At 44.8% G+C, this 16089-nt stretch overlaps 1 protein-coding gene and 1 long non-coding RNA gene across 5 annotated transcripts in view; one reads left to right on the forward strand and one right to left on the reverse strand.

Annotated features, from left to right (window-relative positions):
- LOC102446917 (uncharacterized) overlaps positions 1–11417 on the reverse strand; it is a 42090-nt gene extending 30673 nt beyond the window's left edge. For 2 of the 3 annotated variants that reach the window (XR_012906048.1, XR_012906047.1), the window contains exon 1: positions 11267–11417. This is a non-coding gene — a long non-coding RNA (uncharacterized LOC102446917). Of the gene's footprint in view, positions 1–11087 lie in introns of all 3 variants that reach the window. The other variant, XR_012906049.1, reaches the window with a different exon arrangement.
- DDX17 (DEAD-box helicase 17) overlaps positions 10689–16089 on the forward strand; it is a 29189-nt gene continuing 23788 nt past the window's right edge. Inside the window, exon 1 of one of the 2 annotated variants that reach the window (XM_075936807.1) lies at positions 10689–10995. In XM_075936807.1, the coding sequence (XP_075792922.1) occupies positions 10952–10995 (44 nt within the window). In that variant the 5' untranslated portion in view covers positions 10689–10951. Of the gene's footprint in view, positions 10996–12635; positions 12654–16089 lie in introns of those variants that run through there. The other variant, XM_025182578.2, reaches the window with a different exon arrangement.

Here is a 16089-nt window from a genome sequence, read left to right on the forward strand (position 1 = left end):
CATTGCAAGCCCTGTCATGTCATCCAGCTGCAATGATTACACATCACAAAATCGCAGTCGAGAAACTAGGTCTTTCTCGATGTGAGCAGCAAGATCTTGAATGTGACACGCAACACTACTGTTTGACAACAGCACTACTTTCAGTTTTTTTAATGTATTGCTCATTGAGCATACACATCACAGTATCTTTTGTACAAGGCTTGATGAGTTTTTCTGCAATTGTATGTGCTTCTCCAGCAAGTGCAATATGGTAGCTCACTTTGTAGATTGCTTCGGTTGCTTTTTCATTGTCCAAATTAGTGATATTCATCACTGAAAGTTTACTATTTGAAAGTGCATCAAGCTTTCACTTGGAAAATGCATGCCTTTGTCTTTGTGTTCAGTTTATCATGGAACTATTGAAGAGCACTTCGTTGCACACCACACACTGTGCATCAGGAGCATCTTTATTTCCAATGTCTGAAAGACAAATAACTTTCATCATGCTTGCATTTTTTGTTGGCTGTTGCTAACTCAGTGGATGAGAGTGATTTCATCTTTGAGAGCTCACTTTCTGATTTTTCAGTCACAAAAGGCTGTGATTGCCCTTTTCCTGTCCCGACATTTTGCTCATTTGTTCCAGCGAAAGTCAACGTTGTTTTTTTTAGCCACTTACCCATGGAGAGTATGTTTGGTAATAAGGGGAGGCAACGATGTATTGTGAAATGCTGAATAAAAACACAGCGTGAAGAGCAGTGTATTGCAACGGGATTTTGTCAGAAAAAAGCATGAAATAAATATTTTAAATTTTTGACATGTGAAGAACTAGGTCAGATTGTTGAAGCATCTTCTAGTATACGTTATCATGCCTGCAGCTTGCACACAACTTTTTATATGCTACTGCAGTGCTCCTATATCTACGTAAGCTGGAGCTTCAGTGTTTTATCAAGCTACACATAGTTTTATATAGCCCCTACTCCCATTGCATGTTGCAATGTTGCACTTATTTATTGAATATCACAACAATAATTCTCAATATAATAAAGTGGGGGCAGCACACAAAGTCTCTCCCTTTCCCACCAAGTACAGCGCAGAGAGGCACATGGAGGGAGCAGCCAGGCTGTGGCAGGCAGGGCAGGCCAGATCCAAAGGCTAGGCAGGCTGGATCCAGTCTGTTGGCCATATCTTGCCTGCCCCTGTGTTAAAGTCAGAGGTGAAAGTAAGGTGGTGAGCCCAAGTGTGCCACTCTGGTAAGAACTGGCTGTGCTCCACCAAAAGCCAGCTGGGGCACTCTGCCCTTGTAAAGGGGCCAGCTGACAGCACACTGTAGGAGATGTGTGCACACTCTCCACCAGGTTAGTGAGAGGGGCTGGTGGTGGCAGCTGCTTCAATCTGGCTGTGGTGACCCAGCTTTGGCCTCCATCTGACTGCCGTGGTCTTTCGTCAGCTGCTGTGCTCATGGGGCAGCTTGGTTACGGGATCCCAGGGACTGCCACAGCAGCTTAGCCCCAGCAGCCCATCTCGGGCTCTGGCCGTGGCTCCTGCCCCAGAGGTCTGGCTGTGGCTGTGGTGGCCCACCTTGGGTTTTAGCCATGGTAGCCCGGCTCCAGCCGTGGCAGCCCAGACAACAAGGCCTCAGCTCCCATCTGGCCACAGCGGCCTGTCCCCGGCCCTAATCCTGGGGCAGGCCCCACAGTCTGGCACCCCATCTGTCTGCAGGAAAGGCTGGCGACAACTTCCCATACTGCTCTGGCAGGGTTAGGAGAGGAGGCCACGATCTGGGCACAGTGAACCTGGCCCAGTCCCTTGTCTAGCCACTACTACCTGGATGCAGCAGCCTAGTCCCAGGGCCCCCTACATACACTACTTTCCAGCCCCCTGCCCTGCCTCCTGAGCCCCCCATAAATCCCCAGACCCTGTGCCCTAACTCCTGTACCCCTTATCCCAGCCCTCTTCCCTGAGCTCCTCATACATCCCATCCCCCATATCCTCAGCCTGCCCTAACACTCCTGTACCCCCCACACTTCAGCCCGGTATCCTGTGCCCCTCATACACCTGAACCCCCTGCCTTGAGCCCCTCATAAACTCCAGCCCTGACTCCTGAACTCCCACATCTCCAGCCTCCTGCCCTAACTCCTGCCCCCCACACCCAACCCACTACCCTGAGCCCCTTGCATTCCACCTCCACAAAAAGACCTGCCAAGTCTCCTCCACGCAAGACTCATGACTTTGAGCCTGACTCTCCAGAACAACCACAGAGCAGGGGGAGCCAATATCTGAGGAGGATGACAGATTCTCCCCTCCCCCCCACAATTCATCTTTATCCCCTAGTGAAGCAATCATCCCTACAACTACACCTCCTATAGGTGACCTAAAGCACTTCCAGGAGTTATTCAAACATATGGCTAATGTGCAGGAGATAGATCTCCAAGAAGTACAGGAGAAACAACACAGGCTTTTCCACATTTTACAATCATCCACATCATCTAAGATAGCTCTCCCCATGGACGAAGCCATACTTGACCTAGCTGATACTACCTGGCAGACACCCGTCGTAGTTAATACCCACAAACAAAAGGGCAGATAGAAAATATTTTGTCCCTGCCAAGGGTATAGACTTTACTCTTACACAATTTTCAGTAAGGCCAAGGTCATACTCAGACCTCATCCAAAATTCCTCCTGAAAGTCTTCGCACCGTTCCATAATAATGAACCAATCCACTTACCTGCATTCTGTTCAAAGGCGCACAACAATGCGATCAAAGCAGCATTACATACCCTCGATGTCCAACAAGCGATCACTTTTTACCTCGACAGGATCAAGTCCTGGAGGAAATTCACAAGGCTTTTTATCTCCACTGAACACTCGAAAGGGCAAGCTGTCTCCTTGCAACAAATATCAAAATGGATCTCCTCTTGCATCCATACTTGTTATACTATCCATAACAAGCAACTGCCACCTGTTAGCCTTGCTTACACCACCAGAGTGGTGGCATCATCCACTGCTTTCCTTAATAATGTCTTACTTGGGGACATCAGCAGAGCAGCATCTTGGTCTTCTGAACACACATTTGTCAGATGGCACACTCTAACATCTGGTCAAATCCCAACAACATCAGTGGGATACACTGTCCTCTCCACTGTCTCCAGAACACAGCTCCAAAACCTGCCTCCACAAGATGGACACTGCTGTTCAAACACCTAAAGTGGAGAACCTCCCTTGTGGACAGCTCTCAAGGAAGAGTTACTCACCTTGTGTGGTAATGAGAGTTCTTTGAGATGTGTGCCCCTTGGGTGTTCTACTACCCTCCCTCCTCCCCTACTTTGGCGCCTCCTTTGGTTTATGTCCAAGGTAGAGAAGGAACAGAGGTGCCACACTGCATGTGCAATCAACGGACACTAACGGCATGAGGGGACACTACTACACATGCAGGGTGTGGCAGGGCACTGCTAGAAAAGATCTCCAATCACTGGCGTGAGAACGCACTAACACCTAAAGTGGAACACTCACAGGGACAAACATCTCAAAGAACCCTCATTATTGCACAAGGTGAGTAACTCTCTCTTCTTCTGAACCCCAAAGATCCACTACATTGCTGGTCAGTATTGCTGTGTATATTACCCAAATACCATGCTGCCAGCCAACCCTTTAGTATCTGATACTAAAGGATTATTAGAGAAGGGAGAAAAAAGGAAAGAACAAGAAGAGAGTTGTTAAGTGGTAAAGCAATCAGATCCGTACATAAGCCTTCAGATCCATCAGATTAGGAGTATGGGTATGTTTTACAGCTTGAAAGTCCCTCTGGAACATATCCAAAGCTTGATTGGTGTAGCCAAGAAAGGGCATCCCAAGCCTCATTGCTTATTATCACTCCCTACAAGAGACTGCATGCCTTTACTACACCTGCTCTGTAAATGATTCTAAGCAGGGAATTAGCAGTCTCTGGCCCAACAGTTTAGCATGCAGTACCACAGGGGTTTTGAGCACTAACATCTGGCAAGGGGGAATACTGCTACCAATGCTCCCTCTAATCTTTTCTATCCATTTGTGGAACACAGTTTATGTGCACTGAAGCATGTGCAAATGTGCACCACCAGCAGAAACAAAAACCTAGTGGTGGGTGCTCTGCTACTCAGCTGTATGACATTTGAATCTCTCCTGAGCAGCCACCCAAGCACACAGCTTACAGGCCACACTAACTGCCACCCTAGTGGTGGGTGGCAGGGGTGAGTGCCAGGCCCACTCAACTCCACCATGCCCCAGCCTCCAGGGCTATCAGCAGCAGAGAAGTCTGCCACTGGGTCAGCAGGGAATCCACTGCAACAAGCCAACCACAACTCAGGGAGACCCATGGTCAGACAGTAGTCTAACTCCCCTTTCTCAACCCCTCTCCCATGATCATACCTGCACCCAGTGTTCCTCATCAACATCTTCTGGGTAGTTGGTCCTCAGCTTCAGGTGCATCTGGCAATCCAAGATCCCAGGCATCTGCCTCCACATAGTCAAGGTCCTTCTCTGGAGACTTGCAGCTAGCCCTCTATTTCCTGAGGAATGGAGACAGTCTCCCAGGCAGAGCACAGCTGGAGGTCATCTGCTCCTTCCAGTGGCGGGGCCCCAACTGACGCACAGGACCCACTTCTTATACTTCCTGATCCCATGGTGGCTCTGCCCTTCCACTGCCAGTGTGGTGCCATTGGCTTTTCCATTTCCTGCCAGCACAGGGCATCAAGCCTGTCTGTTCAGTCATTTATTGCAGAAGGCCATGCCCCTTGGCTACAAATGGGTCATTCAGTCCTTTGTTCAGTGCTTCAGTTTGTAGAGAAATTACTAAAGTGGCAAGAAGCAGGATTGAAGGTCAGAGCTGGTTTGGGCAACCACACGGGCCACATGCTTTGAAGGGCCTCAGACAGCCCAGGGTGACCCAGAAGACTAGTGGAGGACCTGGCACTGGCAGAAGGGGTTCAGCCTGCCCCAGCACTTGCCAGCAGCGGCAGGAAGCAGAGCAATGCGTAGGGTGACCAGATGTCCCAATTTTACAAGGATAATCCTGATATTTGGGCCTTTTACTTATATAAACACTTATTAACCTTCACCCCAGTCCTGATTTTTCTCTTTTGCTATCCGGTCACCCTCGCAATGTGGCTGGGAGCTGCCAGAACAGAGCAGGCTAGGGCAGGGTTGTTCCTCTTCCTGCCACCATTACTGAGTGTGGGGGCAGACCTGACCCCTGCTGCCCGCACCAGGTTCCCCCACTAGTCCCTGGACCGCGTCGCTTGCGGGAGGGAGTTTGGGAGAAGGGATGGGGCAGAGCAGCGGCAGGGTCTTGGGGGAAGAGGTGGAGTTGGTGCTGGGCATGGGCCAGAGCAGGGGTGTTGTCTCCGGGCCACACATCCCACTGATAGTCCTGTTTAAGACAGAGTGGGGAATGATGTGGCTGCCTTTTTAATTGTTATTGTGGCTTGTACATCTTTTGTCCCAAACAGAAAAGCCTTAAAGTTCTTTGTGCACAGGCATGCCATTACATGTCTTGCTGATTTATAAGGTGGGTAGAGCCTCTGGCTTCCTTCAGTGGGTTCATCATAACAGCTGATTTCCATTGATGGGACACTGAACAGATTTAGTGCTGTTGCCTTTCTGCTTTGGGATGTCATTATCCATATACACAGCACACGTTATATACCACACATAGTTATAAATTACAATTAGGACTGTTGATTAATCACAGTTAACTTGCATAATTAACTCAAATTTATAGAATCACAGAGCTGGAAGAGACCTCAGGATGTCATCAAGTTCAGCCCCCTGCCCAAGGCAGGACCAATCTCAACTAAATCAACCTAGCCAAGGCTTTGTCAAGCCGAGATTTAAAAATCTCTAGAGATGGGGATTTCACCACCTCCCTAGGTAACCCATTCCAGTGCTTCACCACCCTCCTAGTGAAATACTTTTTTCCTAATATCCAACCTAGACCTCCCCCACTGTAACTTGAGACCATTGCTCCTTGTTCTGCCATCTGTCACTACTGAGAACAGCCTCTCTCCATCCTCTTTGGAACCTCCCTTCAGGAGGTTGAAGGCTACTATCAAATCCCCCCTCACTCTTCTCTTCTGCAGATTAAACAAACCCAAATCCCTCAGTCTCTCCTCGAAGGTCATGTGCTCCAGCCCCCTAATCATTTTGATCGCCCTTTGCTGGACCCTCTCCAATGCATCCACATCCTTTCTATAGTGGGCGCCCCAGAACTGGACACAGTACTCCAGTTGTGGCCTCACCAGAGCCGAATAAAGGGGAATAATCACTCCTCTGAATCTGCTGGCAATGCTCCTCCTAATGCGCCCTAATATGCCATTAGCCTTCTTGGCTACAAGGGCACACTGTTGACTCATATCCAGCTTCTCATCCACTGTAATCCCCAGGTCCTTTTCTGCAGAACTGCTACTTAGCTATTCGGTCCCCAGCCTGTAACAATGCTTGGGATTCTTCCGTCCCAAGTGCAGGACTCTACACTTGTCGTTGTTGAACCACATCAGATTTCTTTTGGCCCAATCCTCTAATCTGTCCAGGTCACTCTGGACTCTATCCCTGTCCTCCAGTGTATCTACCTCTCCCCCTAGCTTAGTGTCATCTGCGAACTTGCTGAGGGTGCAATCCATCCCCTCATCCAGGTCATTAATAAAGATGTTGAACAAAATCGGTCCTAGAACAGATCCTCGGGGCACTCCGCTAGAAACCGACCGCCAACCTGACATTGAGCCATTGATCACTACCTGTTGGGCTCGACAGTCTAGCCAGCTTTCTATCCATCTTACAGTACATGTATTGAATCCATACTCCCTTAACTTGCTGGCAAGAATATTGTGGGAGACCTTATCAAAAGCTTTGCTAAAGTCAAGGTATATCACATCCATTGACTTTCCCATATCCACAGAGCCAGTTATCTCATCATAGAAGCTAATCAGATTGGTCAGGCACGACTTGCCCTTTGTGAATCCATGTTGACTATTCCTGATCACTTTCCCCTCTTCCAAGTGCTTCAAAATGGATTCCTTGAGGATCCCCTCCATGATTTTTCCAGGGACTGAGGTAAGCCTGACGGGTCTGTAGTTTCCTCGATTGTCCTTCTTCCCTTTTTTAAAGATGGGCACTACATTTGCCTTTTTCAAATCATCCAGGATCTCTCCCGATCTCCACGAGTTTTCAAAGATAATGGCCAAAGGCTCCGCGATGACATTTGCCAATTCCCTCAGTACCTTCGGTTTCATTAAATCCGGGCCCATGGATTTGTGTATATTTAGCTTTTCTAAATAGTTCCTAACTTTTTCTTTCCCCACCAAGGGCTGTCCACCTCCTTCCCATACTGCATTGCCTAGTGCATTTGTCTGGGAGCTGACCTTGTCCGTGAAGACAGAGGCAAAGAAAGCATTGAGTACTTCAGCTTTTCCCACATCATCTGTCACTAGGTTACCTCCCTCATCCAGCAAGGGCCCCACACCTTCTCTGATCACCCTCTTATTGCTAACATGCCTGTAGAAACCTTTCTTTTTTTCCTTCACGTCCCTTGCTAATTCCAGTTGCACTTTCACCTTCCCGATAACTCCCCTGCATTCTTGAGCAATATATTTATACTCCTTTCTAGTCATCTGGTTGCCTACCATATTTGCTTCTCTTGCTGTGCATCAGGATGGTTTCTTCCTGTGCCTTTAATAAGGCTTCTTTAAAATACTGCCAGCTCTCCTGGACTCCTTTCCCCTTCATGTAAGTATTCCAGGGAATCCTACCCATCAGTTCTCTGAGTTAATCGCATTGATAAACAAGAGAATACCAATTGAAATGTATTAAATATTGTGGACATTTTTCTATATTTTCAATTACAATACAAAATGTACAGTGCTTACTTTTTTTAAAATTACAAATATTTGAACTGTAAAATGATGAAAAAATAGTACCTCTTTATACTTTGGCCATCATGCCAGAGAACATGCCTCCAGGCTGATGATGCACATTAAAAAATAATGTTAATTACATTTGTGACTGAACTCCTTAGGGGAGAATTGTATGTCTCATGCTGTGTAGTACCTGCATTCTGCCATATATTTAATGTTGTAGCAGTCTAGGAAGATGACCCAGCAAATGTTGTTCATTTTAAGAACACTTTCACTGCAATTTTGACAAAACACAAAGAAGTTCTAAAGCTAACTACAGCACTTGACCCAAGGTTTAAGAATCAGAAGTACCTTCCAAAATCTGAGGGAGAAGGTGTGGAACATGCTTTCAGAATGGGAGCTGAAGTGTGAAGGGACGAATCTTTAGCACATCAGGCATGTAAATATTTTGTGATGCTGGCTACAACCATGTCATGCAAACAACTGTTTTTCCTTTCAGGTGACATTTTAAACATGGAGCAGGCAGCATTATCCCTTGCAAATGTAAACACATTTGTTTGAGTGGACAAGAAGTAGGATTCAGTGGACTTGTAGGCTCTAAAGTTTCACATTGTTTTATTTTTAAATGCAGTTATTTTTTGTATATGTCTACTTTTTTAATTTCAACTTTCAGGATAAAGAGATTGCATTATAGTACTTATAATGGGGAACTGAAAAATACTATTTTTTTACAGTGTAAATATTTGTACAAAAAATAAAGTGAGCACTGTACACTACATATTCTGTGTTGTAATTGACATAAAATATTGAAAAGATGGAAACATCCAAAATATTCAAAAATATAGTATTCTATTATTGTTTAAGAGCATGGTTAGCCACATGATTAATTGTGATTCATTTCTAATCACATGATTAATCACAATCAATTTTTTTAATCATTTGACAGCTTCACTGAAAATGCTTGCATCTGTTGTCCATTTTAAAAAATGTAATGGTAGTAATCCCAGTGTTCTGGCCATATTCTAATTTAAATTAAGTAGATAGTTGAAGTTCCCCTGTTGTTTCAAGTGGACATATTTTTATCTACCTCCCATCTGTGTATTTATGCAGTTAAAGAATGTGTAGCTTCTTCACCAGAGGTGACTAATTTGAGGTGTATGAATTGTGATGCCTGGATATCATTTATATGGATCAGATCCTTTTCTTTGAGAGGCAAAAAAGCTTGTGTAAGGCACAACAATTATGCAAAGGTTTCCCTTTAGGGCTTCTTTTTTGCTGCTAACACTTGAGATATTGTGGGGGTGATGCTCCTGCAAAGCAAATACCTGGCAGCTCCGCACCCTGCCCTCAGACAGTGTTTCCATAGCATTGGAATGACATTGCAGAGCTCCCCAGCATTCAGGTCAGTGGAGTTTTATGCTTTCCACTTGTGGAAGCATGGAAAATAATAGGGCCATAAAAATACTTTGGTATCCTTCAGAATAAAAAGGACCAGAGGAATACAATATACATAGTCAAATTCATTTCTCATTTACAAATCTATGAATGCCTATTGATTCCAGTGGAGTTACACAAATGTAAGAGAAGGAAGTATTTTGCCAATTATTATTACAAGATTATGAAAGGATTTAAAATATTGTCCTTATTAACACTAAAACATGTAAACTTTTAAGTTGTAACAATACTTCAAAACACGCAATATATCACCACACAAAATAGCATTGTTTGCCCTGTTTTTGTAGCTGTGTTGGTCCGGAGAGAGACAGGGTGAGGTAATACTTTTTATCGAACCAGCTTCTGTGAGTAAAAGAGAAACTTTCAAGCTTCACCTTCTAGGCAGTGGAATAGTGCTTGTCAATGCTTCTGTACTTTTGTTTTTTGACCAGATCGCAAGGAATCTCCTTCCTATTGAAGGGGCTGTAATTATTTCACGTAAATAATTACATTAATTTAGCTAAATTTCCTTCCCCTTTCTTTTTGCTTTACTGGAAACAAGGAGAGAGTAAATATCATGGCGGCTGCTACTGGCCTCGTCCTGTCTGTGCACTGCGGCAAGATCGCTTTTATGACATGTGTAGGCAAACAAACATGCACTTTACACGACAACCCCTTCTCTGCCCCAGCAGACACTGAGCTTAAATGTTGTGTCAGCCTGGTGAGTTTCCTGAACAAGACGCAGCCTGGGGGTGAGGGTGGGGGGGATTTCTTAGGCAGCAGAGCTAAATTGCACCAAGGCCTTTTCAACTCTGCAGCTTGCCACACAGAATTATTGTCTCTCCAGCTTGCTGCCACCTCCCACTCATGCAGTTGCTGCAAAGGCAAAAAGACCTTATTCTCCAAGCACAATACGCTACGCGAACCATGCAATTCTGCACCCCCCCCCTCCGCCGGCCAGCTGAGCAGAAGCAACTGAAGAATTTTACGCAAAATGGAAGGCTCTTCCTTCCCCTACGCTAAACCCAGCTCAGAACCAGCCACTGCTACGAAACTTGTGTAGAATAATGTACGTAATATGCCGCTTGGTCAGGGTTTGCCTCCCCGTTCGTTAAATGGGTTACTTGAGTGGCATTTTGCGCAATCGAATTTCGGGAATAAGGAACAGCGTTGTCTCCAAACGCAAGAAGCCAAATCAGATCGTGGGTACTACGCAATTTGCGCATTGTCGTGGTTAGGTTCGGCTTTCCGGCCTCATACGTACTCAGACTTCGAGAATAGGCGTAGCGACGTTCGTATCACCCCTCCCCCACGCCGGCTATTCAGGGACGGAGCTTGCGCAAAGTTCAAGCCGCCCTTAACGTAAGTGGAGCGGGCTGGGGCGGCGGCAGCCATTTTGTGCCGGGAGCCCAGAGGAGGAGGACGCTGTTCTGTCTCCGCGCCCGACGGGCCCTCAGGCGAACCGAGCCGCTCTCGGCCCCGCGAACCGAGCCCGACCGAGTCTCTCGCCTCCCCGCCCCCTCCCTCGGGAAGTGAGGCGGCCAAAGGCGACTCCGCCGGGACACAACAGCCGCCGCCGGCCGAGCCCCCCCACCCCTTCCGCGCCACCCCCAGCTCGCGCCCCTCTGTGCCCCCCGCCCAGCCCCACGGGAAGATGCGGGGCTTCGGAGACCGGGGCCGGGACCGCGACCGCGGCGGGTAAGAGCGGGGGGGTGGGGGGAGCGCGGTGTGGGGGAGGGGCGGCGGGGAAGTAGCCAGGCAACGCCCCGGGGCTGGGCCGCGGGGGTCACCTCCTCGGGCCGTGGACTGGGAAGGTCTTGGACTCGGCTGGATCCAAGGCGAGGCGGTTCCGGGTCTGTGAGGAGCCGCTGGCGGGTGACCCGAGGGGAGGCCGCGGGGGGGCTCTTCGGATTGGAGAGTGAGGGGCCCTAGGTCGCCGCCCGGCTCGGGAGGAATCGCCCCCGCGCACCTTTGTTCCTGCTCTTGCGGTGTCTGGCGCGAGAGGGACGGGGCCGTTTCCCCTCTGGCCGGCAGGATACCCCCCCCCCCCTTCCCTGTCACTGGGTTCGAGTTCATGGCCTTTGACTTCGCTTCTCCTTCTTCCGCACTGGTCACACTTTGAGCCGTAAGGATCCCTCTTCCTCAAGCTGCTGGCCTTGCTTTAGGACTCTGCTTGCCAGGGACAGCACACGGAGTTTGTGGAGGGGACTGGTCCTGACCCTTTTTCTGAATGTCATGGCTATTAACGTGGCCAGAAAAATGGTTGTTAAATAACAGTGCCTATTTCTGCAGTATTCCTAGCCCCTGTTGAAGGTGATGGTGAAAACAGACATGAAAAGTGAACGTGAGCCTTTTGTGTAGTAGCAAAGAGCCCTTAAGCCTGATGAGTGTACCCAGGGTAAGGGGTGGAAAAATCTGCAATCAAACTACGATGTTCCATATTGCTGTGCCTATCAAGTTGGTTCCTTGCTCTTTTGATATCACTCATCATGGGGCCTAATAGAGTTTAGGAAAATAGGATTCAGTTGAGCTCTGATTTTGGGGAACAAGTATAAGACCTCATTTAATCATAAAATAGAAAATATATGAATGGTCCGGGATTGATATTTGAGTACTTGATTTAGTAGAATGGGGTTAAGAAATGGCAATACCTCAAGTTTTTCCTGGAAAAGACTAGTAGGGATTAAAGAGAAGGAATTGGGTCCTGACAGAGAGCAAATAAAATATACTTACTCCTTGTCTTATTTCTCCTTTGACTGATTTTTGAGTCAAGAAATGTGCCTGTTTGCTATATTCAAATGTATTTCCCCTTTTCTCAAGATGAAGTTGAACAATGTTTTGTTAAAATTATCTTTCCCAATAGACTGGATAATCTAAGAGCTCCACTTCAATTTTATATTCACATCAGACATACATATAAGTAACTCCCATCTGAAATATAAAGATCCTTTCAGTTACATTGCAGAGAATAGGGCCTTTTTGTTTTTCCACTATAAGCTTTCTAGTTCAGTGAAAAGCAGGTCTTGGGGTAAATGGTTTGGTGAATCTCAGATGACTTAGTCCCTAGCTGTTTTTAGAGTTAAGTGAAGAGTAATGGTATTCAGAACTATACATAGGTATTTAAAGGGACGCTATCCAGATTTTGAGGCATCAGCATTTGACCTGCCTTTACATATAATCCTATTTTGAGTAAAAATATGCTTTTAAAAAACTTTATTTTCAGATTTTATTAAGCCATGTTTTGGGTAGAACCTACAGAAATACAATACTTTGTTCTCTTTAGAATTATGCTGACGTTGATTCACCTTGCATCATCAAAATGTATTATGACAGGGTTTAGAGTGACCACAGGAAAGGTATTTATAATAATCTTATTTCATATCCATGAAAAATGAAGGTGGGAGAAAATAGTCTTGTCAAAAAGAAAAGGACAGAGTCAGGAATAGGGAAACTACTTGACAATGAATCTTACAAAAAAAAGTTTTAATTCACAGAAAGCTATAAATTATGGGCTTTGGCCCTGATCTCATTCCAAGTAATATTTGGCTTTGTTGCATAGCTTTATGAATTGCTACAAAAAGTCACAACTTTTTGTAATATAAACTGGATTGTGTGTGTGTGTGTGTGCGCGCGCGCCTGTGCATGTATCAGATAGTGAAACAGTAACAAGTATTTCTAATATTGAAAACTCTATTCCTGAATGGTTCCATACCAAAAATTCAGCACATCATAACTTTAAAAAAATTATTTCTGAGATCTAAAACAATGTTTTTTATGACTTGCAGTAATGGAAAATTGTATGGTGGGATTTGAAAGATAATTAGATAGTCCACTTACTGTGTTAGACAAACTTCAGTTGGATGTTTACTTTCTAGTTGCACTCAATTCTTGTTGCAGAGTCATTTAGATCTGGATTTTTGTGTGTCTTGTCCTGAATAAGTTGTTAATGACCTTAATAACACTGATATGGTGCAGTTTTACTTTAGCACTTGAATAAGATGCTGTAGCATTAAGTTCTGGAGGTAGCTGCATTTCAGTTATTGGTGAAGTGAATCAGTCACCACTGAACAAGGACAAATAATGCCATGCAAATAAGCAGAATTACTCTAGGTTTACAATTGAAATTGTAATCTGTTCCATATCAGTAATAGGGTTGTTAAATATCAAGTAATTGACTAATCAAATAGTCGATGCATTTTGCAATGACTATTTGATTAGTCGATAGGGCGCCTTCCACCTTTGAATTGTAGCAAAAGCCCTACACTTCAAAGGTGGAGGCACTGCATGGAGCCCAAGGTCAGCTGTTGACTCCCCCGTTGATCCTGGGCTCCATGCAGAACTGCAGCTTTGAAGCATTGCAGGGAGCCCGGTGTCAGGCTCCTCATGACGTTTCAAAGTGGCAGCGCCCTGTGGAGCCTGGGGACTCCTCCCGGTGACCCTGGGGGCTGCATGCGGCATTTCAAAGTGGCAGCACCTTGTAGAGCCCAGGGTGTGGTCCCAGGCTCCACGTGGTGGTGCTGCTTTGAAGTACCCCTTTCTCTCCCTCCACCCTCCCACCTCTTTCTGATAGGCAGCAAGGAGAGGGGAGAGTGACTAGTTGGCTAGCCTGTCGACTATCCGATAAGCATTTGCTTATCAGATAGTCATTCACGTCCCTAATCAGTATGTGAAATGTGAGGTACCTCAGGATCAAAATATGATGTGTTGGGGTATTAAATGCTAAAATACTCACTTTTTGGAAAGCCAATCTAAAGCTATATATGTGTAAGCAGAGCCACATGGAACTGAATCTCTTGACACTGCATTGTGGTTTTGTGTGTTGATGACAGTAAAACCCTTAGGCTGTGTCTACACTGGGCCACTTATTCTGGAATAGCAGCCGTTTTTCCGGAATAAGCTGCGAGCTGTCTACACTGGCCGCTTGCTTTTCCGGAAAAGCAATGATGATCTAATGTAAAATCGTCATTGTTTTTCCGGAAAAACTATGCTGCTCCTGTTTGGGCAAAAGTCCTTTTCCGGAAAAACTGTTCCGGAAAAGGGCCAGTGTAGGCAGCACAGTAGTCTTTTCCGCAAAAAAGCCCCGATCACGAAAATGACGATCGGGGCTTTTTTGCGGAAAAGCATGTCTACATTGGCACGGACGCTTTTCCGGAAAAAGTGCTTTTCCGGAAAAGCATCCTGCCAATGTAGACGCGCTTTTCCGGAAATACTTATAACGGAAAAACTGTTCCGTTTTAAGCATTTCCGGAAAAGGGTGCCAGTGTAGACGTAGCCATATTATTGTCCAAATATCTAAGACCTCAAACTTGCAAACATTCATGCATATATTTTAATTTTTACTCATCTGCGGTAGTGCTGTTGTCCTCAGCACTAAATTACCCACGTTCATACCTTCAAGCTTTAAACTAGCTTAGTCTGAAGAATGAATTCAATAAACATGACAATGCTTCTGTAACTAATAACTTTCACTGACAGCCCTAAGGTCATAAAATATTCAAATCACTGTTTAATGAGGATGGTTGTAAATTACTTTGTTTTATATTATTAAATATGTTAAAAATAAGCAGCCATTTTATCTGAAACCGAATAGGACTACATTTATATACAGGAAAAACTGACTGCAGCCTAATCAGCATTTTAACTTTGGTGTTTTAAAAAGCATCAGATTAACTGTAAATGTACCTTGCCTTCCAGAAGTGTAATCCTCTTTTCTTATTCTGCTTTGTCACTCTAGCTTGTATTGGGAAATAACTTCCAAAGGACAATTAGTTAACATTTAAAAACATATTTTTTGCCAGTGTTACAAATAACACCGTAGATTATTAAAATAAAAACACATCTACTTTAGTTTTGACTTGAGTAGATTTTACTTTTTTTCTCGGGTTAGAAAAGGTAAATATTTTTTGTTGATAGCTTCTAAATAGTTTCATTTGCTATGTATTAGTATAATATTCCTTTGTTTCAGTGGAAATACTGCAGGAATCTAGTCAACTTGAGTTTAAAAGACGTCAAATACTCTTTCTTGTCTGAAGATTTTTCAGAAGCTTCTATATCATATCTAAAGTTAAAATAAAGTTTGACCTGACACTATTTTAAGTAGCAGCTTCTACTGAGATCTGGCACAATAGTGAAACAATAGGTTTTTCTGAGAACTGTGTAAGATGTATTTTAAGTGAACATTTTAAATTATAATTGCTAACTATTTCATGCTAATCTGCTTCAGTTTTCAATAGTTTGCAACTGTTGTAGACCAGAAAAAACATTCTCCTCCCTCCACCGCTCCCCTCCCCCATCGGATAATGAATCATTACATATGAATCCCTACTTTTTAAAATAATCAAGTAAAAATCAAATGCAGGGTGAAATGTATTCCTTGAGATAAGTTGTACTAATTTCTAAGTAGCCTTGCCAGGTGTTAAAGAATAAAAACTCATATCTTTCACGTTTTCTCAGTAGTGTTTAAGAAATGGGATTCAAGTTTTTTCCCTTCATCCAAATATTTCTGCTTTGACTCTGGTAAAAATTGTGGCTTCTGATCTGCCTAGCACAAGTTCTGATACTGATACCAGTTTTTCCCTGTTCTTGATCTGTATGTTGACTAGGGCATGTTGATGAGGTGAAAGAGAGGTGGTGAAATAGCTTCTATACTTTTAGTATCTAACATTATCATTGGAGAAATGAGAATTGGGTGATAGACTACCGAATGGAGCTAGAGTCCTGAAGACCTTCCCAGACCTTGTGTCTAGAAGTATTGTAAGGGCATTTTCAGAGTAATTCAAGTAGCAATATTTG

This window comes from Pelodiscus sinensis, chromosome 1 (genome assembly GCF_049634645.1).
Source record: "Pelodiscus sinensis isolate JC-2024 chromosome 1, ASM4963464v1, whole genome shotgun sequence".
Classification (NCBI taxonomy): domain Eukaryota; kingdom Metazoa; phylum Chordata; order Testudines; family Trionychidae; genus Pelodiscus; species Pelodiscus sinensis.